The 26,098-nt window shown below is 40.5% G+C and overlaps 1 protein-coding gene across 1 annotated transcript; it reads right to left on the bottom strand.

The window, feature by feature from the left end:
• On the bottom strand, positions 1-26,098 carry impg1b (interphotoreceptor matrix proteoglycan 1b; the record flags this gene model as incomplete). Its single annotated transcript, XM_083792856.1, has 15 exons — positions 1-81; positions 368-451; positions 2,102-2,276; positions 3,055-3,240; positions 4,597-4,804; positions 5,755-5,974; positions 13,505-13,594; positions 14,009-14,526; positions 14,749-14,994; positions 15,653-15,825; positions 16,084-16,142; positions 17,581-17,724; positions 20,819-20,985; positions 22,960-23,175; positions 26,035-26,098. 15 exons carry the CDS (start codon positions 26,096-26,098, stop codon positions 1-3), a joined length of 2,631 nt encoding a protein of 876 aa, XP_083648982.1.

The following is a 26,098-nucleotide window of genomic DNA, read 5'->3' as shown; positions in this document are numbered from 1 at the left end:
TCACAGAACAGTTACTTCAAAGCAGTCATTATCTGACCTTAAAAGGCAACTTGCTCTGTACTCACTCGGCGATCGCCACATCTAAAGAGAACACGAGAAGATAACAAGACAGGATATAGATTAAACCTAAACAAGTAATTATAATTACGTATTAAGTAGCTGCATAGTGAATCAGCCAAGAAACAGAAAAAATAGTAGCCTAGATACTCGCCTGAAAGTAACTTTTTGTTGTATTGTTTTTGAATATCAATGGGACAGTATTACACTGCATGATTCAGGATGACTCGTTCTGATTTGAAAATGCTGCCAAGTGTCTGTCGCCTATACTTTGAATGGTACCGTGTCCTCGTTCCCGATTGATCCTCACCTCATTGTGTGGTATGCACTGGTGGAAGTCAACCATTTCAGAGACTAACTTTTCAGATCTTGTTGTGTAGAGGTGCCTGGGGATCTGTGGAAAAAGATGAAGACAGCCACAACTGTACATTCAATTTAATCTCTTGTTAAAGGTATATTCAGTGATTTCGCTCAAAAAAACGTAGGTTTCGTTTTTGGCTGTGGGACCCAGCCTTTCGTCCAATCAGGATAGAGAGTCAAAAACGAAACCTAAGGTTTTTTGACCCCCAGGGGTTAACTGGGGACAGGGAGGAACTCCTTATATGGCCAGCACACTCTATAGTAGGGAGGATTATCACAACAAAACAAAAAAATAAGTGATATTTGAATTAAGTGAAATCACTGAATATACCTTTAATATTATTCACTGACATGGTTGAAAAGCAAATGGGTGAGCAAAGAGAGAGGCAAGCAAACAAGCAAGCATTTGTCCGTGGACACAAGTAGAAACAAGAAACGTTGTACGTCAACAACTGCACAGCTCTATGAAACCCTTAGATTTCTGCTGTGGTGGCAGCGGTGGCTCAGGGGTAGAGTGCCTGGATGGTAACCGTAAGGTTGCCAGTTCGAACCCGGGCTCCCCCAGAGTCGAAGTGTCCTTGAGCAAGACAAGCTCGACCTACGACCTACAAGCTCGTATCGCGCCACCGAGTGGCGCGATACGAGCTTGTAGGTCTGCTATTTTTTGAAAAATCGAAGAACGACTGACATTTCTAGAATCTGATCTCAGGTCAGAATGGGTTAATCAGACCAGTGTGTGTCCATGTGGAAACCTCGTATGAATCTGATCTCAGGTCAGAATGGGTTAAAGGATGTACATGTAGTAAGACTGGGCTATTAATAGAGGGTATGCGTGTGACATCATCATTTAATTGCATTAAACGACATTAAACGATGTTGGATTCACTTTGCCTGTCACTTTGCCACTCGATTTGACATTCACTTTATGCATGCGCATAAATCCACTATCCCAGTGCTGTGTTATGATCCGGGGAAGGTCACAGGTACCTTTTTTAAATGTTTTAAAATTTCATATATAATTAATCTTTACAACTTTAATTTGATACACTGGTATTCAGTGGAGAGGCTTTGCCCAAAATACGAATATGCAGGCCTACTGATGCCATATAGGTGACTGTGACTGTCATAGACTGGCCTCTTTTGATTACCTGCACAATGCTGGGTACATAGACTGTCCTTTTTTTTTTTTTTTTTTTTAAGATATTTTTTTGCGGCTTACGCCTTTATTGATTTTTTAAGGGATAGAAAGTAGGCTGACAGGAAACGGGAGAGAGATGGGGGGATGACATGCGGTAAAGGCCGTGTCGGGTCCGGGAGTCGAACCCGCGGCACACCGCGACTGGATCACCAGTCCGGTGCCCAGACCGTTACGCTACGGCCTGGGCCACATAGACTGTCCTGCTCTGAAAGCACCATTCTCCCTTTACATCAAGCCAACTGTAAACAATGTCTAATATTTTGACATTCAAAATAAATATATTTTATTTGATCTATAAAACAATATTAGTATTGTTTTATATTGAATTGGATTAGTTTGGAAGTGAAGTTTATGCATGCAAGCAAACTGAAATGTCGACTTGTCATGTGTGTTTATTAGAGGATTAGTTGACTGAATAGTTATGGTTAGTAACACTAATGTTTTAAGCCATACTGTGTGGTACAGTACAGTAGGACTACAGGTTACCTCAATGCTTAGATGTATATTTTCAATTGAGGCAAAGGTCTCAGAGTGTGACACTGATGACTGACTGAAACTTGGACATTGTAACGTGGACGTTTCAGCCAAGGCACCATCATCGTTCTCAAAAACGGGGTTCTGTCTCAATGTATTCTCAAAGGCATATGGAGCAGGGGGTTGCCTAAAATGTAAAGATGATTGAACTGTGAATATGCAGGTTTGTGAAACAATTATGAACATCAAGTGCAAACAATGTCTTAGTGAGAATAATTACTTTAAACTTATTTTGGGCCTATGATCCTTAGGCCTATAGGCAAAAATCTTGACACATTTTCTTAAAATCTTAAAAAGATAGCACCACTAGCAGATAACCAAGCTCACAACATGTAGGAATGTGTTGCCTTGAGAATATCACTCTGTACTATAATACCACTGCCCTACTGCATTCCAGTGCATGGGAATACCGGAAGCGTTGAAAAATGACACAACAAACGATTGACAATTTTTTTGTGATTGATTTGATTTTAGGCTCATACATAGTCTGGATTTTCGGTGGTGAGGTGACCACCGAACTACAACATGACGTCACGAGCCGCGGTGAAGAGCAAACCACCGCCACCGCCACCGCCACCGCCACCGCCCCAGCCCTTCTCTCTGTTTTTACTCACCACCGCTCAACGTTATTTCAGCTCCGGTGGTCAGCTCACCACCGGAGTGGTGGTCAGCTCACCACCGGAGTGGTGGTCAGCTCACCACCGGAGCGGTGGTCAGCTCACCACCGGAGCGGTGGTCACCTCACCACCGAAAATCCAGACTATGTATGAGCCTTTTGTCCAAACTCGTCACTATAATACCACTTCTGAGTGTGAGTGAAAATCTGTTGATTGGATACATTACAATGCTCTATTTCTGAAATACACCTTCATATGACAAAGTATATAATAAAATGTCTCACTTACACCAATGTCTCAGCCTTTCCGTTCCGCTTACACTTCTTTTTTATGAATATCAAAATGCCAATAATGGCACAAACAAGGCAGAGGCTTCCCACGAGGCTAGTTGCGATAACGGAACGATCAAGGGGCGCTGCCACCACCTCGTTGCAGCGTTCTCCATGGTAGTGCCAGTGCGTGCCCACAGGGCATCTATAAAAAAGAACCATCCACAACATAAACATTAGGTTAGAAAGGAAGGGTCACCCTGAATTATGCAACGTACGTTGCATAATTCGTCGTTAATATTCACAAACAATACAAGATAAACTGTGGCTTGACCTTTGTTTAAAAAGTAACTTAATTCATCCAGTCCCTGCCTGTACACATTTGGAAATCAACCAAGGTGGTGTGTGTGTGTGTGTGTGTGTGTGTGTGTGTGTGTGTGTGTGTGTGTGTGTGTGTGTGTGTGTGTGTGTGTGTGTGTGTGTGTGTGTGTGTGTGTGTGTGTGTGTGTGTGTGTGTGTGTGTGTGCACATGAGCATGCGTGTGCGCATGAGCGTGCGTGCGTGTGTGAGACAGTGCTGGCTGGGAGATTGTTCCAAAAGTAAAGACTGACATCATGTTTTAGGTGGGTGAAAGGTGAACATCTGCAGATGGTAGCATTGATACTATAACCCGGTTATAGTATCAATGCTACCATCTGCAGATGTTCACTGACGTGTTGCTGACCCCTGCTATAACCCTTTATACACTGTAACAACCTTATGAAAGTTAATATAACTCTGAGCGTATACAAATGTAACCCAAAGAAATGTATTTTGTGGAACATTACTGTTTGGATTTCCTTTTACAGCGTGGCTCTGCTGGAGGCTAGCCTTCTATAAGAGGGTCAGAGAGTGTGTGTGTAAACCACTTAACCGATCAGCACCACATTTCATGTAAACACTGCCAACAGGCCAGAGTAGTATAGGCTACTCTACTGTATTATACATCCCCTGTTGTTGTTTTTCTTTGATAGGCCTACAGGCCTGTATATGTAGCAAAGGTGTGCCACATCTAATGTGGGAAAGCCCTTTTTTTGTACGATTTGTGCAAAAAGCAACATCTAACGTGGGAAAGCACATAGGCCTATTTGTACGATTTGTGGAAAAATCCTGCCTTGACCTCCCCCCACTCCCCCTGCTTCCTTTAATTTCTTTCTTGGAATAACGACACAATGGGAACAAAAATCCAATTTCACCCACTCTTTTACTTGATGTGACAATAAATAAATATTTAATTTAAGTTAAATTTGAAATGTTTAACTTAAATTGTATAATGGAAGACAAGCTTAAAGGGCTGTGATCACCAGTCTGAAACCTTGCACAAATTTAGAGTCCTATATGACGTATAAGTCATGGGTTTCCAAGGCTATATACGTCATAGACGACTGACATCATAGAGGACTAATGTCACAGGTTAATCACCTGTCGTCGTCGTTGTCCCCCCCCCCTGCTAAAAACACGATGAAGAACAATGCAGTCAATGTTGTTTTTTCTGTGCGTTAACTTGTTGGTTGTAGTGTACCTGCAAGTGGCACCATGGCCGGGGATTATCTCGCAGAGCCCTCCATTGGAGCAGAAGTTAGGCTCCAGGGTGCAGGTGCTCTGACAAGCTCCATCCACTGTTCTGTAGCCAGAGTTACACAGACACTCTGCCTCTCCTGTCCAGCTGTTGACGACACACCGCGAGAACCCACTGCAGGCCAGGAACTTGCACGGGTCCACCAGTTCAGCTAAAACCATGAGAAGATAGTAGGAACGACGGGACAACAGAGTAGGGTGTGGACAGGGTGGACAGCAGAGGACGAGAGAGGTGAAACAACCAGGAGAGAATAACTCATTAACATGAATGAAATGCTGGCCACCTGTTTTGCATCGCACATTCAGAGGAGAAATTAAGGTCAGTTTGATTGACGTGAAAAGGTGTGGTTAATGAGGGCATTCTCTTACATTATGTAACAAGTTATCACATTACTATTGCACAACATCCACAAACTGTAAAGGACGTGTGTACGTCTGTAATCCACGTAACCAGAGAACCGTTCGCCCCACCGACTTCAAATTCGACACGCGGCCGGTGTCGAGTTGGTCGGACAGACGCACGGTTGTCCAGGACCGCCACAAAGGGCCTCTGCCCCGGCTCTGGACAGGGCCCCTGCCCAGACTCCATGGAGCTGGCCTGTTCTGACATCGCACATATGTCCATATTTGGGCATGCCTGACAAATAACTCCATATATTCCAACTTGCCTTGTTCCAAGTATAGGCCAGTGCCCAACGGGCACCGCTCTAGTTATATAAAAGACAAACGTAAAAAAATAGTTCACGTATCTTGATGATAACCTTCTGGCCGACCGACTTCAAACTCGTCGAACACATGACCTGCGGGAGTGTGCCGGTGTTGGTCGGATCGAATAGCCGATCTAAACGATATGCCCATATATAGGCATATATGGAGATTGTCCAGATCGCAGATCGTTCCCGACTTGCACCGTTCCACAGTAAGCCGGTGATCAACTGGTCTAGTTTTATAAAAATAGATCTACAAGCACACAATGTGTCACTTTGTGACAGGTTGTGAGCTTGCAGATGGCTATTTAGTGGTTAACACACACACATTATCTGCACACACGTGCAGATAATAAGGGTCACAACAACAACTCCATGAAATCCTCTTACTGTACCTGGTTCTATATCCAGGGAACGACTATCAATCTCTATGTCTAGCCGTTTGGACGCAGCATGGCAGAAGTCTTCGAGCACACAGTGCACAGCCTGGGTGACGTTGGATGGCACCGGCTGGTCCAGCCTCATTCTGCTGTTTACTACAACACTGCCATTCCTGAAGTTGAGGATTTCCAGTTTCCTGAAACCCGTCAAGTTAGACTCTAGATATGGCAGGAGCTGTAGAGAAAGGATAAGAAGGGTGGAATTACCAAGTAGCCAGGACTTTTGCTCTGCATTTTAGACCGTCTATAATTGTACACTTGATCTGACACAAGTCGGTTCTGTACTTCCACTCTATACCAAATATATTTGCAGAAATAGCAGATCTACAAGCTCAAAATGCGTTGCGCTTGTAGATGTAAATTGTAGATGTGCTAATTCCAGTGAATGTAGAGGTAATGTTTTCTTGTATTGTTTCATTTTACTATAATCCGTTTTCTGTGTTCTCATCGATACATTCAACAACAAATCAGTTTCTGGGGTTAGTGGGGTTAGGATTTTCAAGGGAGGCTAATTCCAAATGGTGACGGTGCCATCCTATGGGATTGAATAATGAATCCCTCTTGATCCTAGGAGGAAAAGGTTTGGATCCCCTCCCACTTCAAAGATCTATAGTATTTACAGACGCAATAAAGTTAGATTGATTTGACAAAGGTTTGGATCCCCTCCCACTTCAAAGCCCTATAGTATTAATAGATGCAATAAAGTTAGATTGATTTGACAAACGCTAGCCTATATATGGCTGTCCTCCTGAGAACAAGATTATAGAGCCAAGAGAAGACTACAGGAAATAAGTTTACATCCACACAGTGAGAGACTGTCACTGGTAAAGCATGTCATGTTTTAGTGCAAATGCAATGAATAATAATGTCATAAAAATGTGTGAGCATGAAACCATAGTTACCATACATTAAATGCACTATATGGATTCAAATGAAAGGCTAAGATTCGGCACAAACAAGGGACTAAATTATTTTCGCTCCTATGCCACCAAAATGTGGAACGTCCTACCAACAGTCATTAAGACATGCGAATCCCTTGACTCCTTCAAAACCGCTCTCAAAGGGCACCTACGTAAAATCTGAATCCCCCACCGCCCACCCCAAGTGTAATGCTTAATTGGGTCGTCCACTCACACTTAACAGTCTTTGTATTGAGTTTGTGCTTGAAATGTACTGCAAACTGTAATTCTGCAAACTCTTAATAAATATTTCAATCAATCAATCAATCTAAGTTTAAGTGTTGAATACAGGAAATGGTGATCACTAGTTATGAAGAGAGTCAAACAGTTGGAAATGGCCTACATGACACCAGCTATCTCGAATTGAAACCAGCTCAACATCACGCATGCCGTTTGGTGAATGCTTACTGTATATCCCTTAGTGTACTAACTATATATACCAAGACCTCAGAGTATACATTAAGCTGCAGTATTATGTAATCAGTTCAGTATTATGCTGTTCAGAATTATTCTGTGTATCTGTACGCAGGCAGACGCAGATACACTGAACCTGCCAAAATCCACTCTTAATGCAGTCACAGTTAAAGGCACTACTATACCGTCATACAAGTGATATACATGTGTCACATTTAAAGGGATATTTAAATTTCAAATAAAACAAACAAAACATAAAATATATATATAAAAAATAAATGAAAAAAAGTAATTGACAAATCACGGCTGTGATGTTTCCATTACTTTTTTCTTCCCCCCCCCCCTTTTTGTGGTACAAAACATCAATTTTTCTTTTTAGACAAAAATACAAGAAAAACCAATCCTTCACACCAAGCCCTCCCCCACCCCACTGACCCCAGAATGACACAATATTCAACATTGACTACAACAACCTTCGCAGGAACAGCAATTTGTTACAACATCACCCAAGAGGAGTCATCGAGAAATAAATAAATAAAATCACCTTCATTTATCTTGCACCTCTGACACATTGATGTAGCCTAAGTAAATAAGTAATGTGAAAAAAATTGCATAAATATTGCAAAACAATTGCATTTTCTTTGTAGAGATCAGGACTGTCTGAGCTCTTCCTAAGAGGTTTCGCCAATCACCATCATCATACAGTAGGTACATTCTAAATCAGCTTCCCATTTGCGTTTAACCCATTCTGAACGGGCACCCATTTTGGTGTCAGCATCATGTTATGCTTTAGCTATTTAAAAATAGCAGATCTACAAGCTCATATCGCGCCACCGAGTGGCGCGATACGAGCTTGTAGGTCTGCTATTTTTGAAAAATCGAAGAGCGACTGATATTTTTAGAATCTGATCTCAGGTCAGAACGGGTTCATCAGACCAGTGTGTTTCCGGCGGAAACCTTGTATGAATCTGATCTCAGGTCAGAATGGGTTAAACTGTATATGGAAGAGATTAATCCCCTGGTGGAGAGGATCAATGTGCTGATCCTCCAGGGGTGAATTATTAGCATTACACAGGAAATCCTTGTAGTTTTCTCTGACCCAGTGCCTAATTTGGAGATATTTAAAAAGATTATGATAAGGCAAGTTAAATTGAGAAGATAAATGCTGAAAGTTAGCCGATAGTATGAAAATATATTATTACTATATAAATCCTTTTTCATTTATTTTTATATATTTCTTTGGGTGTTTATTTTATTTGAAAGTGAAATATCCCTAAAATAAAATAAGGTAAGATAAACACCAATGACTTGCAGGTTAGCTGACTGAGGCCAGGTTCTCATAATAAGGCTGGCTTTGGACTTGAACTGATGATTAGTCAGGAGGAAGAGGCCAGCTGGAACAAAGAGACCTCCATCATGGTTTATCGATCGTATCTGTTATGTGTGTTCCACCTGCAGATGAGTTTGGCTACGGAAGGTCAGCATCAAACCACTGGAGTGTGAGTGGTGGAGATTACGATGCCTTAGCTATATGTTCTGTGCCTGGCTGCAGAGCAGGAGATAAGAGGCCTTAAGGAGCTCTTAAGGTTACTCCACTTATCACTAGCAGGCAGGTCAGGGCCAGTGTACGCACAATGGTTAATTGTCTCTAAAAGTGGAGAGAGAGAGAGAGAGAGAGAGAGAGAGAGAGAGAGAGAGAGAGAGAGACAGACACGGAGAGAGACAATCTAACAGATAACAGCAAATAGCTCAAGACATGTAGTAGCACTGGCTAAGATTTGTTTCTGGGCCATCCATTTGTCTCAATGCAGTATGTTGACTAAGTCAAATAGGTTAGCTTACTTTTGTTGGTCAAGCAAAATGCCTTTCGGGACGTGGGGTGGACACTTTTCAGACAGGGCATTAAAGTCCGACATTTATCCGCAACCAATGACTTGTCTGAACTACGTACTGCTCCCTTTGGGATACAACTAATTGCAGGGGTTTTGTGGGCAAAGGAACAACACATTCTTTCCAATGAAGCCAAGAACTTCATATTGATATTCTACTCCACTAGCCTGATGCAGCAAAGTAGTTTGAGACAAAGTTTGGCTTTTTAGAAATCATTTAGAGTGCCACTATTTCCACTCTGTTGTATACTCTGTTGTATCTAATTATTGACTGTAGATGAGCAATCACCACAGCCAAGAAGCTTATGAAAGGAAGCACACCTGATCTACATTTCGATGGTGCATATCTTCTCAGGCTTGTTTGTAAGAGTTACATTTCTATATGGATCACAATTACCTGCTTTTTGGATGTTATGTTTTTGAGGGGCGATAGCCCCTCCTATGTCCAGCTTTTGGTGTATGTGCATAAACTTTGTCCTAACAAACATTAAATCCCATTGACAATTAATGGACAATTCTGAGTGTTCATGTAAACACAAACATTGCATAACACAAACATTGAAGACGAAGGTGAGCACGCAAATTCTGATTGGCCAGAATGAGATGATGTATGATTATGAGATTGCCCCTCACTTTACACAGTTGCTCATCTACAGTCAATAATTAGATAAAACAACAACAACAGAGTGGAAATAGTGGCACTCTAAATGATTTCTAAAAAGCCAAACTTTGTCTCAAACTACTTTGCTGCATCAGGCTATAGTGGAGTAGAATATCAATATGAAGTTCTTGGCTTCATTGGAAAGACTTTGTTGTTCCTTGACCCATAAAGGCATTTTGCTTGACCAACAAAAGTAAACTACCTACTTGACATACTGCATTGAGACAAATGGATGGCCCAGAAACAAATCTTGACCAGTGGTACTGCGTGTCATGAGCTATTTGCTGTTCTCTATTAGATTCTCTCTCTCTCTCTCTCTCTCTCTCTCTCTCTCTCTCTCTCTCTCTCTCTCTCTCTCTCTCTCTCTCTCTCTCTCTCTCTCTCTCTCTCACACACACACACAGTTGTGTGAAGTGAGTGTTTTTTCTCCTATATAACAGTCAGTAGGCCTATACTGCATTATATTTGGTTGTTACTTGTTAAAGACTTCTTGTTGGGGAATGTCCAGTCAAACATATTTTCCATAATTACTATTTAAAACTAAATTTCATTAGAGTAATTTTTTAAATGCCATGTCTAACACAAACCAGTACGTACAGGCGTAACGGAGCAGAGTGTTGAATGGAAAGTATAGGGATAGACTTATGTTTATCCACTTAATCTATATTGTGGGGAAAGCTTTTGCTGAAAATACAAATTGATCAGCTATTTTCAGCAAAAGCTTTACCCACAATTACAGAAAACAGAAAGGTTACTAGCATAGAGCCCTGAGGGCCTACGCTCAACCATATTGGGTTTAAGTGGTTAAGTTACAATATCACACATGGGGTTCCGTATTCAACCAGTGTTTTCATTTAAATGGGCCGAATATTGGCAATCACAATCACTTGATGTTTCTTTTCAGTTGTCCTAAATGTCATACACTATGTTTTAATGTTAAAACTGTTCCCTATATTCATAGCCCATTTAAAAACCAGCCTCCTATTAGTCGCTTACACATTCCCTCTGCTCTGATGGAGCTGGCAGCTGACATGTCAGCCAGCAGCCGCAATCCAATTTGTATTGATATGCTTCAGTTCAAGGCAGAGGACTTTACTGAGCACAAGGCTCTTCTATGTGTGAGAGACTAACCTTCTGTCAACCCCTGGGTAAGGCTTAGAGCTAAATAGGGAGGTCAAGCTTTCAACAGAGGCGATCTTTCTTTAAAAAAAATTATTCCAAACGGTGTTTAAATAAATTAACTTCTCACCACCCTAATGCAACACATTCAAAGGAGTCTTGTGATATTTGTGATTGCAGATATTGCAGATTTTGACCTTTAAGTTGAGGACAGTAGGCTACAAAGTATAGTAGAGTATAGTTGTACTCATGTACTGTATACCGTCTGCACTAACCTCAGATCCCACGTTTGCTTTCTCAGAAAGAAAAGCCTGGAGAATGTTCAAGTTAAAAGTGCATAGAAAGGTTGAACTCTGCAATGAGAGTGCCTCGATTTGAAGTAGAGCAATATTGGAGGGCTGGCCAGGTGAGGCTACTCTACAAAGGCACAATGGTATAGTATCTGACAACCCAATAATAGCCTACTGTACTACTACTACTTAAACATGCACAGTGTTGGAAAAGTTACTTTAGTTTAGTTATATTACTAGTTACTGGAAAAAGGAAATAATATTACCTTAAGTTATACGTTACTTTAGTTACTTTTCAACACTGACCATGCAAATCACAAAATGCACAAATAATTGTCAGATGTTGAGCAGAATGTGTGTTTTGCACACATCTTAACAGTAACCAATATTACTTAACTCTCCCCATGTCAGAAAGCTTTGATGTATACAGTGGACCTGTACACTGAGTAAACTAGCCCTGGTCCAGTGCTTACAGTGAGTCTCTCTCACTGACGCCCTGCCGGACACCCATCCACTGCTCACTAGCAGTTTTTCCCACTGCGTGCGAGAGTTTACAATTCCCCGAAAATAAACAAAGCGACGTAACTATACTCACTGACACAAAGCCTGATAGACCTTGGTAAAAGTCTATTCTCGAAGCTGGGAAGCATCTCAGGTCCCCAGCTTCTCTCTAAAACGCACTTTGTGCCATTTTTAATACAGCAATGTACCGGAGTCATTTCTTCTACAAATTGCCTGCGCGGATTTGGTTGATTCATTTTATTTAATGACTAAAAGAGTGCATTTTAGAGAGAAGCTGTGGACCTGAGATGCTTCCCAGCTTCGAGAATAGACTTTTACCAAGGTCTAGCAGGCTTTGTGTCGGTGAGTAGTTATGTTGTTTTGTTTATTTTCGGGGAATTGTAAACCCTCGCACGCAGTGGGAAAAGCTGCTAGTGAGCAGTGGATGGGTGTCAGTGAGAGAGACTCGCTGTAAGCACTGGACCATGCAGGGCTATGAGTAAACCAGAACCAGGTCTCATATAAAGTATATTGTGCATTTCCTGTTTTTCAATAGCAACACTTATTATGTTGCTCGACAAAAACTATTCATTACTTTAAACATTCATCCATCCATCCAAGTTATCATTCATTCTCACTCTCGCATACATTATCACACTGATCAATGTATAAGTGCATAAAATGTAGTCGATATTATCATACTATACACATAAGCAGAATACAAAAATACATTTTAATGTGTTTTTTGTTCATGAATAATAAGCAGAAAGACATTCCAAATAAATATCTCACCTTAAAGTGTCACTAAATACTAATTCTGCTGTTTTAATTTACAGCCCAATTACACATAGATATAATAATTTAAAATATACTTTAATAAGTTACTGTAAAATTAAGAAAACTGTAAATTGCTGCCCTCATCACATATACATATTTTAAAAGGAATGGCAACATTATGTTTGGCTTATTCTACGGTATTTAAACTATTAACACAACTATTTAATTCCGAAAAAATATTTCCCTGTTATAATCTACAAGTTCTGCCAAACACACATTTTGTAATATTAGGCTATTAACCCATTCTGAACGGGCACCCATTTTGGTGTCAGCATCATGTTATGCTTTAGTTATTGAAAAATAGCAGATCTACAAGCTCATATCGCGCCACCGAGTGGCGCGATACGAGCTTGTAGGTCTGCTATTTTTGAAAGAATCGAAGAACGACTGACATTTCTACAATCTGATCTCAGGTCAGAATGGGTTAATCAGACCAGTGTGTGTCCAGTGGAAACCTCATTTGAATCTGATCTCAGGTCAGAATGGGTTAATATGGTAGATACAAAAAAATTGTTAGAAGAATTAAGGCAGCATATTAGCCAAACAACATAAGATAAGATATTAAGATCACAAAGACTTTCAAAGATTGAACTTTAAAGAATGCAAAAGCAACTGAGAATATTTCTGTGCAAAGCGAAAGCGAAAGCGAAAAAGTGGAGACAACTCCTTAAGCAATGTTAGAAGTGCTGTGTTTAAAACCAATTTTGGGTGGGAACCCCATTTGGTGTCAGCATTATGTTATGTTTTAGCTATTGAAAAATAGCAGATCTACAAGCTCATAGATCGCCACCGAGTGGCGCGCTACGAGCTTGTAGGTCTGCTATTTTTGAAAAATCGACTGACATCGACTGACATAGAAACATAGCTTTTTCAGAAAACTGTCAGGATGTAGAAAACATTTTTAGAATCTGATCTCAGGTCAAAATGGGTTAAGATGGTGTTAGATACTGCATAAAGAATGGTTAGGTTAGAGGTAGATAGGTCATGCTCTCTCTGAGGCATGGGAGTTGTAGTTCCAATATGGAAAAAGAATACCGGTATAGATGCTAAGGTCATCTGTCTCTTAGGCCCAGATTTAACGGAAGCTCCAGGGTTTGGTGAGTCTCTGGACCCAGAGTGTTGCGTCTATTAAGTGAACACAATAAATCCTCTTGAGTATCTGCATAATACTGTAGATGCCATCCGGACTATAGGATAATGCCATATCACATTCAGGTAGCATTAATCAGCTTGCAAATCTACATACATGTTACATAATGTGTTATTATTTTAACGGCCATGAAGGGGAAAAAAGCAGCAGAAGATAAATAAGGCTGTATAGTGTGTAGTGAATCATCACTTATAGAGCATACAAAGACTCATAAAGTGTCATCTTGGAGCTGTTGGCGGTTGCCCTTACTGTTATAATTTCACGTTAAATACACACTGCATCAATGTGAATATGTAATGCTTCAAGACGTTTGCATGGTCCTACAAAAGTAAGAATGAGAATAAGGTGTGCAGAAGCATGACATCAAGCGCAAAAGCTTGTTTACCTACCAGCTCAAGAAAGGTATTCTCCAATGATCTGTACTCAGGGGAGCTCTTGTTGAACAGGTCCTCAGAAAACAGCATGTTAGTGACTCTCAAGCTAAAGAACACTACTAATTCTTTGTTGTTATCAGCGGTCATCATCAGTGGGGTGTTCATTTGCCTCTTAGCCGGGGCTGCGGTTGATTCATATGGTTGCTCCTCAGACTCTGAGGAATCTCTGAATCCACTGCCACTGATATCCACCTCCAGGGACTCTGTCACTTCCACCTCCGTCCTTGTAGAGCTCTCGTGTAGGTCTGGGTACTCAAAAGGGATGTCCACTGACGCCGCTGTCATTCCACTGTGCACCGGCACATCTCCTCTCTCTGTGGATGCTGGTAATACCACATCCTCAATCCCTGCCCCTATTTCCACTTCTGGCTCCAACATTGCTGGTTCAAGGCCTGTCGTAGTAGTCATAGGTTCCACGTCTGGAGATAACTGGAGACTTTCCTCATTTTGTGGCTCTTCCTTAACCACCTCAACTGGTGTATATTATGATAAGGAAGAACAAAAAAGAAGATAATTTAGATATATAATAGATAACATTACATAAAAAAACATACACAAGAAGAAAAAGACCTACTTCCTGCAAAGGCATCTTTCAATTTTAAAACATATTTTTGTCTATCATGAAAGCAATAGTGGTTAGTGGACATAAATCATAATGGGTTTTGATTCTAGGGTCTATGATGTGCAGTACGTACCGCTTGACACCTCTTCTTCGGGTCTACTACTAGACACATCCCCCTCCTCTTTCTCTGCAGTCATCTGAGTGGGTGGCATAACATCTATAGCCCCTTCAATATTACCCTCCACAGACTCCTCTATTGCTGCCATTGCTGCCGGCGTCTCCTCACTGACTCCTGAAGTTGTTTCTGGGAGCATGTTGGGCATGAACGGCACAAAGGTTTGTGTTTCTGAGATGACTGTGAAAGCCTCCATTGGTTTATCTGTGACGGACACAGTGGGTAAGAGGCCAAGACCCAGAGCACTGTCTCCAACCGTCGGTGATGGTGAGGCAATGCTCTGAGGTGTCACATGGGGATTCGTGCGCATTTCGTCGACTCTGTAAATTGTGGTTTCTGAAATGACAGGTGATACTTTCATTAGATGAAGACCAAATGTTGATTTATTTTTGTTATTAAAGGAATATTCAGTGATTGCACTTCATTCAAATATCAATTATTTTTTGTTTTGTTGTGATAATCCTCCCTACTATAGAGTGTGCTGACCATAAGGAGTTCCTCCCTGTCCCCAGTTAACCCCTGGGGGTCAAAAAACATTCGGTTTCTCCCCAGAGGGTTTCTTTTCTCCAAATCACTGAATGCTCCTTTAACCTTTCAAATTGGTCAGCTGCACAATCTTAACCCATTTTGGGGCGGGAACCCCTTTTGGTGCTTTAAACATTATCTTATAATTTAGCTATTGAAAAATAGCAGATCTACAAGCTCATAGTGCGCCACAGAGTGGCGCGCTACAAGCTTGTAGGTCTGCTATTTTTGAAAAATCGTTAAAATGTGCCTCAAATCTTTCAGAAAATTGTCATGATTGGGTTAAAATGGGTTAAATTCTACCCTGATCTATTTGATGTCATGATATCTTATTTACCAGGCCCAAAGCTGAGAGTTTGGATGTCCAGTGGCAGTGATGTCCCGTGACTTAAGGCGTTGGCAACAATGTGCTTCAGTTTAGATCCACTGACATCTTGGCCCGGCTCCTCCTGGGCCAGATCTATGTCTCCATCGAAGACGGCGGCATAACGCACGGCCACATCCTCTGATCTGATCAACACATCGTCACAAAGTCATCATTATCACATCATGGATAGTACAGTGTGTGAGAAAGACTCATCATGTACAGCTTAAGCCTGATGTATACTTTGTTGTGAGCTTGTAGATCAGCTATTTTCCATGGTATTTTCCACATAAATTAAGCATTACTTGGAAATAAATGTCTTTCAAGAGGAAACATCTACGTACCTCAAAAGATAATAATAATACTTAGTTTTTTGGTCTCCCCTGTTCTCACTTGATACTTACCGAAATCCCAGAACACGAATTTCTTTAAATCCCGGAACTTTTTCAAAAATATGAAACATCTGCAAAAGAATAAATAAATAACCAGGTGTGTAAGAAGCATATCAAATGCATTTGTTGCATGAGCTACAGTATGTGCGCTCCACAGAGATTGTAAATCGGTGTAAAAAGCTTTGTGTGCTCTTGGTTTTACATTGTTTTGACCTTTTATAAGCTCCAGTCACATTTGTGGGATTGACAGATCGAGGCCCCCTGTTGTGTTTCAAATCCCTACAATTAGCTCAATCAGTAATTCTCCTATTTACCCGGTGTGATTATAATTACTTTGTGTGACATTTGACATCCCACAAAGACCTACACTTCTTGTTTCAAGGACCAACAACAATCAAAGGTTAAGTACATAATGATATGTGCAATGCCTTGGTAAAAGAGAAGAGAGCTTGATGATTAACACACTATTTCAACGATATCGTTCAGTTTCAACCTAATGCAAGAGCTGTGTCAGTTCAACATACATTAATTATGTACGTAGCAGAAATTAAGTTGTGCTGACATAGGGCAACATAGAACAGAACTAGAATAGAACTATATACAGAGTAATTCATCAAAATCAATTTCTTTTTAAATGCTTATAGGCATAATTTATGCTGGTGCACAGTTCCTTTTGACAAGTGACCTATATCAACACTTTTTTCAGCTGGAGATGCATCATTTTGTGGCACACGAGCGGTTGTGAACGCACCACCGACCATATGCTTGTTTCCAGTTCAATTCCACCCAGAACAAAATGTCTTTCCCCCTCAAAAGCTGCATGGGGAAAGGACTAATTTTTAAACCCTGCAGCATTTTGCCTACAATCATTAAGAGGATTAGCTCTATTGTTAAATGTAAACCTTCCAAAGCTGGCTGATTAGCTGCTGCACCTAATTAAAAATCATCACATAAGTTGTAAGCTGGTTCCATTATACCCATAATACAATATTTTTGAGGGGCGCTAGACCCTCCAATGCCTGGCTTTGTGTGTGGCCCCCCCGTGACATCATGTGGCAGCCAAGTCTATGGACTTTTTACTATGACGTATTGTGCGTGCCAAAGGCCCAGCTTTGTGTGTTTGTGTGTACCCCATAGTGATGATTTGATTGACTGACGGAATGTGAGGACAGAAAAGGGAGGAATGTGGGGATAAAAATCACACCGGTGTGAAGTGAGGGGCGCTCTTATCGTCGTACATAATCCATTCATTGTCAATGGGAATTTAATCTTTGTGTAGGACAAACATACCGATGTGCTCGTCCACATATGACGTAGATTCTCCATTCATTGTCAATGGGAATTTAATGTTAAATTAGTTTTTGGTCAATACAGATATCAATTGATTACATTTTCTCTATTCTATAGAGGCTAATGCCAAAAAATATATATATATTTTTTGAGTGACACAGTTGTGTGATGAAGTATAAATTACATTTCATGGCAGACATACCTGAAGATAGCTCTTACCTGTTCCGTCAGGTGTTGTGTGATGACATGGTACCGTGGATCCTCTGGGTCACTGAGCAGCTCACTGTATTCGGAGTTCACCACAGTGACACTGAACTCAACGGTGTGTTCATACTCCCCTGGTAGCATGTTCTGGTCCTCACTCTGCCAGACAGAACACCAAGGTAAAACGACAGATTAAACACGGGCCTCTGAAGTCACCGTCCACATGTCAGCCTCGACCGGGGTGGTTTAACAGCTTGAACCCTAGCATCTCTATTCTGGGTGGAACAACACAAAATAAACGGCATGAGTATTAGTTTATGAAGTAGGCTATAGGGTTTAATTGGTTAAATCATTGTCTACTAAAGATCATACTCTGTTCAATAAAGAGCATACAGTATACCAGTTCAGTTCTTTTCTCTCACCAAAAACATCCCTAAAGGGCCCCTTTTTGCTCTATCTTTGCCCTCATTTAGTATCACAGCATTTATGAATATGTATAGGCTATGTTTTATCTTCCAAAAGTCCAATAAGATTGGGCAATATCCACAGAGGACATGCTTGCATGAACGGAACAGAAACAAAAAAAGCCAGTCACTTCATCTTTGACATGACCTATAGGCCTACGTATTGTGTTAATGACGGTGGGTGAGGCACTTGTTTTGCGTCACTCAACGTTCGTGCATACTTCCTCATTGACCAATGTATATCTTTAGTTCTACGTAAAACCTGTTTTAATTCAGTGCTATGCCTGAAGACCAGATATTAGTTGTAAAATACTATATTAATGCTATTAGTGATTTGGGGACGGACGGACGGACAGACAGACTACAGAATATGTTCATGGCAACTGTTTACAAAAGGAAGGCGTTATGTTCACTTGTGTCACTTTTCAGAGAAAGAAAACTTGAAGTCTTGTTGGTTCTTGTTGGTAAGAAAAATCCTTACCTCCACTTCTTCAGTTGGAAGTAGATTCAATGGGGGAGTCCATGTACCTGAAACAAAAGAGCAAAGCTTTCAGCATTTAGTAAATTTGTTTAATTAACAGCCTTGATACACATTTGATTTATTGTGTTATTGTTTGTTTGATTTCATTCAACAGCATCGATGCATAGAGGTAGGTAACTTACATGGTCTTCCTGGACCAGGTGTTGCTACTCCCCCCCTGTAAAATAATTTAACGTGTTATTAATCAATAACTTAACTCACAATGTCAGGAATATCACATCAAACTGAATTCTCAGTGTGAGACAACCCTGAGTGGGAAAAAACAACTAAAGAGAAAAAAGTTATACATTTTATTGTTGTAATCAGCCACATAATACTTGGGGGTGAATATTGACATTTTAGCCGTCTACGTCTCTATACGACTTGATTAATGAGTTCAGGTCCAGTGCCCACATTGGATATGCATGATAGGCTAATATTCAAGTGTAGTATAATCAGTCAATATCCCTCTGGCTCCATATGAGTTTTCGATGAACTATTGAAATAAACTGTTATATCAGCATCATTTGTAAAACCCACAGCCAAAGCAGATGAATATAAACAGAAATTAAGCTGCTTGCAGATTTCACACTTTGCAGTTTCAAGAAAACAGCACAAATACAATGGATATATTTTGTTTGAAATGTACAGGATATCATAGCAATTACTGGACCTGTGCAAAAGATTGTGCCAGTTAAATACTAAATTAAAACTGTGTCATTAATAATAACAACTTTCAAGACATATAGTTTGTACATACCCTTCACTTTCTCCCAGCTCAGCTACTCTCTGTAAGCCAAGAAAAGGACAATCACATCTCACAGTATAGGAACTATGTGACACACATCTTTTATCACATTCTAAGTATCTCTTCTGAGAGATATGTGAATTATGTGTATATTCCTTATTTTGTTGCCAATGCTGCAAGTGATCAGTTCTGTACTGTGATGGTCATTGGTAATCCTACCTAAACCATCTTTCAAGGTCTTTCAGAACAGCTCCTGTTCTTGAAAACGTTGCAATGAAATTATTTAACCAAATTAACCCTATATACTTGTCTGGCATCCTGCATAGCTCTATATTTGTGACCAGATTTGACTGAGAGACTGCCATCGCGCAAATTACAGCATTTCACCAGAATTAGTTAATAGCACAGGCAGACTCGTCACATACTAGAGCATGTCTGAAATAAGTGTCAGAGCTGAAATCGACATGTTATACGAAATAAATACCCAAACATGTAGCTAGGTGTAATGTTAGAGACCACAGAAGTGAACCTTTCAAGCCTGTTTTCTCAACTCTCTGTTTTCTGCAAGACATTACTCTATAAGCCATATCTCCAAAACTGGTGGGCCAAACTGAACAACCAATATGTCAATTTGAAGCTATGATTCCCTGCTTTCATATAACATGATAATTCAAAAAAATCCAATGGCAGTCCCTCAGTCAAATTTAGTCACATTTGGTCCGCTCTTTTCTACAATCTGAAAGCTTGTAGACCAGATATCTTTTGGCAAAGAGATGTGGTGTAGATGGAAAAAAAAAAACTCTATAGTTAGTCAAACGGATCTGAGTCATACAGTAACTCTACTTGGACTGGTTTTCTGTCCATACTCTTTGCCACAGATATCCTCTATGGCATAGAGGGTTTAAGAAGATGTGTTAGATACTGCATAAAGAATGGTTAGGTTAGAGGTAGATAGGTCATGCTCTCTCTGAGGCATGGGAGTTGTAGTTCCAATATGGAAAAAGAATACCGGTGTAGATGCTAAGGTCATCTGTCTCTTAGGCCCAGATTTAACGGAAGCTCAAGGGTTTGGTGAGTCTCTGGACCCAGAGTGTTGCGTCTATTAAGTGAACACAATAAATTCTCTTGAGTATCTGCATAATAGGTAGATGCCATCCGGACTATAGGATAATGCCATATCACATTCAGGTAGCATTAATCAGCTTGGCAGCTTGAGAAATCTACATACATGTTACATAATGTGTTATCATTTTAACGGCCATGAAGGGGAAAAAAGCAGATCTAGCAGAAAAATAGCAGATCTACAAGCTCATAGCGCGCCACCGAGTGGCGCGCCACGAGCTTGTAGGTCTGCTATTATTATTTTTTATTGAAGAATTAACGACTGACATAGAAACATAGCTTTTTCAGAAAACTGTCAGGACGTAGAAGACATTTTTAGAATCTGATCTAAGGTCAGAATGGGCTAAGCCAGAGTGACTATAGTCACTGAATCGACGCGTGCGGATGTAGGCTACTCACTCTGGCCACCAGGTCCAGGTGTTCTTGTGAGCTGCTGAAGTTCCGAGCCAGGTCGTCCATGCAGATGTTCTCATGCTGGCAGGTATGAACCCAGGCCCGGTACTCCTCTGAGTTAGGGACCCTGTCGAAGAAGATGTGGAACGCCTCCCAGATCGCCTCCTGACAAACTGAACAGAATACACGAAGTAAGTGCATGAACAGCAGCGTCCGTATTCTGGGGGTGAATATTCCGCGAAAATTTGCCGATCTACAAGCTCACAACATGTCAAGCTTGCAGATAGGCTAATGTAGAATACATTTTGTACTGTTAATAAATTAATCAATCAATCAATCAAAAAGTAATTTGCTTTAACCCATTCTGACCGGGCACCCATTTTGGTGTCAGCATCATGTTATGCTTTAGCTATTTAAAAATAGCAGATCTACAAGCTCATATCGCGCCACCGAGTGGCGCGATACGAGCTTGTAGGTCTGCTATTTTTAGAAAAATCGAAGAACGACTGACATTTTTTAGAATCTGATCTCAGGTCAGAATGGGTTCATCAGACCAGTGTGTGTCCAGTGGAAACCTCGTATGAATCTGATCTCAGGTCAGAATGGGTTAATAAACATGCAGTCCTACATATCTCTGCTGTCGGGAAGAAACCATCTAACTCCAAAATGTTCATTTTTCAGGAAATGAAGAAAACCTTACATTTTGAAAACAAAGCAATACCGTCTCATCAAAGTTGGTATTCTGACTTTATATATTGTCAATTAATTGCATGAGAGGGGGAGAGGTGTGGAGTTAGTTGCTTTAACAGACAGTTTGAGGGTCCAATGGAGTTAAGAGGTTTTGTCCAAAGCGTTTTTTTATTACTTTCCATTGGTTCAATATTTTCGAACCTCAAAATAGAGTTTCCTCCCGACAGCAACGAATCAACGATAATGTATTTATAATCTGTCTGATTTAGAGGCTGAAGCTCCAGCAAAGTCAATGACAATAAGAGAATACACTTATTTTATTACGTTTGCAAATGATATATCCCTGACATTTGAAAATATGAAAGCATGACTCTGCATGGAACCAGTTTCACTTTGTCCAATACCTTGATTGCTCCATGGGTCACATTTTTGCAGTTATGTAATAACTATACATAATTCATATGTGTCAGCTTCACTTGACTGCAGCAGGGGATGTGAAACATGCCATAACACACAGAGTGTGACATAACACACATAGTGACATATTAAACCAGCTGAAGGTCTATATACTGCATTTTATTAGCTTAACCCCCGAGATCAGCTTCAAAGCCATTTCAAAGTTGACTATGACAAAACAAGCATTGCTATAATGTATACATTGTCGTAAATTAGCAGAACTACAAGCTGAAATGTTTTAACATTTTAACTGTGAAAGCGTCTTATCAGAATCAGAATGAGCATTATTGTCACATCACAGTTTTACGTGTAAAAGAAGTGCAGAGTGCAATTAGTTTTGAGCGATTTTTCCACAAATAATACAAGTAAAGTTTATTTTTGTGAGTGTTGGTCCTTGTGTACTTTCTCACATCAGATTATTGACAAGCCTTAATTTGCTACAAGACTGTACAGGCTTGTTAATATCTTTACTGGACCCCAGAGCTGGTGTTTGACTAGGGCTTCTTGTGACTCGTATGAGTCGTAAATCATGGGGCATAGCTTACCCGTCTGAATTGTTTTGGTTTTGAGAAAATGCTTCATTCCATTTTAATTGCTAGAACCGGCATGAATATGCTGCACCTCAGAAGTTCTGAGTCAGAACCCTCCAAAGTATTTTCATGTATTTATCCGAGTTGTTGCTGTCAAGAGGTGTTGTGTACAATACAGAGTAATGAGAGCTGTGTAGTTTTCCTTTCTGGGGTTGGGGTGGGGGGTGGGTGGGGGGGGGGGTTGTTTTTACTGTTTTTTGTCTTTTCTTTTTTGAGTTTGTCTTGTCTTGTTTAAAAAAGAGAAAAAGAAATCATGATTCTGTAATTCATTGTTGTAAATATCTGCATTATCAATAAATAAATCTTTAAAAAAAAGAACCCTCCAAAGTGTTTGTTTGTTTTGTCCTAAATATTGGCGGCACAGTACATACTCTAAAGTGTGCATAGTCGGACTAATGTATTTCCCCTTACCTCTGAGTTTGTAGTAGGCCTGATGGCTAGTGATGACTCCTTTCATTGTTTCTTGGGGACATATTTTCACACCAGTAGTAAAGAGTGCTGATCTCTTTGTCCGATGTCCAGCCTCTGCTGTTTTGATGCCGGGGATTTGTTTGTCTGATCCGGATGCTTCCAGGAAGTGTCTGTATTTAACATGTTTGAGTCCTGAGTATCCTTGGTTGCGAAAGTCTGCAAGAGAAACCATTCCATTAGTTATAACCTGCATATTCATAAGACAAGATAATTAATGCCAAGGAGCACTTCAATTTCCACATTGTGCACAGTGCATGTCATTATCTAATGGCTTGTATACAGGCCTCTGGCCTTGCACTGACACTGTGTACAAACAGCACCCCGATTGGGATTCAGAAGATGTATGCGTATGCCCCCTCTCTTTTGGACGCACACACTCTGGACTCCATTAGGAGCAGGAAGGAATGATGAATTAGCTTACAATAGTTTGGAAACAACGGAAGCTGAAGTTTGGGGACATTTGAATTCAAACATTGAGAGACTAGACTAGAAGGTTCAAAACTCAACAGAAAATAGGGACCATGGACTCAGTTCTCAAGCCAAGGTAACCCTGAGCAATTAGGCCCTAACATTGTTGCTCTGCGACCAACTCTAGAGCTCTGGAGCGCTGGCTGTACTGGGCAGATCCCTGCTGACAGTGTAAATGTCTAAATGTGAAGCCGTAAAGAGCAACATTCAGCCATCGTCTGAAATATGAAACTGGCCCCTGTAAAAGGTTAAAGTTTATTTCTATACTGTACAGTGCACATGTTTTCCCTTTTTTAACAGTGTATATGACGATTATTATTTTTATATAAAAAAAAATCACCTACAGTGTAATGACCAAAAATAGGGATGGATTGCCAGGGTAACGTTAACGTGTTTAAACGATGGATGAAGAGGACTCCTGCCATACTCTGACACATTTGCAAATGGATAGTACATTAACTTTATATATATACAGTGTATATATACACACACACACACACACACACACACACACACACACACACACACACACACACACACACACACACACACACACACACACCTTGGATATATAGTACAAATAGTCAAAGTGACATTCTATCGCTATTTTAAACAGTTTTTAAAGCCGAATAGAGCCCTGTTTACCCACATGCCAATTTTAATATAAAATATGTACAGGTCAGGTAGCACTTTTTTATTTATACATACTTTTTTCTTAATCTAACTTTTAACCTTACAGTAGTTGTATAATGCATACTGCAGTGCAGTTACGACACCTGAATTTCCCCAAGGGGATCAATAAGGTCTGTATGTCTGTCTGTCTGTCTGTCTGCTGAGAGAACCTTGTATCGAAAACATAGATAGTTGGAGCTTGGAGATATGTTGTAACTTGTTAGTTACCAAGACTTTAAAAGTACAGACCTTCAATTCATTTCCATTAATTCCAGCAATGGGTATGAAACCGATGACCTCAAGACCGAAACCAGGCAAAGCTACAGTCATGTCAGGACACAGTTTGAGGCCTCGCAGAGAGGTAGTGCCATCGCATTACACAAGTCCAATAGGCCCGCGAACACAGTGAAGTCCAGTCCATTCACCACAATGAATGAGATAATTAGTGAGGGGTGGGCGTGTGTGTGTGTGTGTGTGTGGGGGGGGGGGGAGTTGGCAAACCCCTGAAGCCTCGTTAAGACAATAAGCCTAGACAGATATCTGAGCTTCAAAACAAAGACCTGTGGTTTAATCAGACCCAGCGACCAAACAATATTGACTAGATTAGCAGTCTATATGTTGGCATTAGCAGGCCATAGAAAGAAACATCATGTAAACAGTTTGATGTAAGTGACATGCACACTGTTGTTGACTTGACAGTTGGGTTGCCAGACAGGGAGTGCATTTACAGCGCACGCACACACAGTAAATTGACATACTGTACACAGACAGACAGACAGACAGACAGACAGACTTTGACTCAGTGACCTATTATGAACATTGTATTAGCTGCATATTTACAGTTTGTTATGGTACAGACTACAGACCAGGGCAGACATTTACTGACCCACCACACTGAGCTTGAACTCTTGCTGAATGGTTTGTGTTTTGCTCAATGTTTATTGTGTTTTGCTCAATTCAGATAAAAAATATGAAATGCGAACCAGGAAGCCTGTTTGCATGCATACAGACAGGGCCTAAAATAGACGATGGAATGCTTGAATGGGCCTTAATGCCCAACAAAACAGTAAGGGCCTCACAGCAGAGTTACAAGCCAGAAAAGATTAGCGTCTCGCTACATTGGGAACAGAATAGCTTTTGTTTTGTTCAGTGTAATGAACTCACTCACGCACATCATACTGAACGGCACAACCACTGCTAAATGCAGGCACTAATTACACTGTCTATTTCAGTGGGTTTTAATTGCGGAAGGTTATTGCCCTGTATTTTACTGTGAGTAGGCCTGTTCATAAATCATAATCTTAAACAGGCTTGTGGATATGGTGCTGAAAAAGAAAGCAAGTATATAGATTCAGCGGGTAGCATGAGCTAGCATTTTCTATTTTGCTTCTAACATAACAGGGGAGTAAATCCCGCTGTCCTTGAGCTTGCACCTACGCAAGTGGTTCATGACGTGTTCACAACTCATTAAAACGTATCATTACCCGAGACTGCACACATGCACCCAAAAATATTTTCCGATATGACAGTAATGATGATCTACATTAATGTACAAGACAGTCTGTGACACAACTGCCCTACCCCCTGAAAAATACTAAAATAGAAATGATAATTACCGTATGTCAAGATCCTTCTCAAGTGGTTCAGGGCTTGTCAGAGTGAAAGTTGTTTAATTAGGTTTGGTTATCAGAACTTTGTGTCTTCTACTGTACTGTATATGCACCTTCCAAAGCAACTATCCGTTGGGTAAAAGTAAGAAACAATTAACCTATCTCTCTCCTGTCAGAGAACAAGAGCAATAGGCATAAAGCATCTCAACACAGGTGGTCATTAGTACAGCCCCACTGTAGGGAGGTAGCAAAGGTGAGTCCTTACCTTTGATTTGAAAAGCTTGGAGAGTAAACAGCAATGGGAGGAATAGTCCTGATTTCAATAGCAT

This window comes from Protomyctophum parallelum, assembly GCF_964188405.1.
Source record: "Protomyctophum parallelum genome assembly, chromosome: 20".
NCBI classification, from domain to species: domain Eukaryota; kingdom Metazoa; phylum Chordata; class Actinopteri; order Myctophiformes; family Myctophidae; genus Protomyctophum; species Protomyctophum parallelum.
The sequence above is the reverse complement of the archived record's forward strand: the minus strand, read 5'-3'. Positions and strand labels throughout refer to the sequence as shown.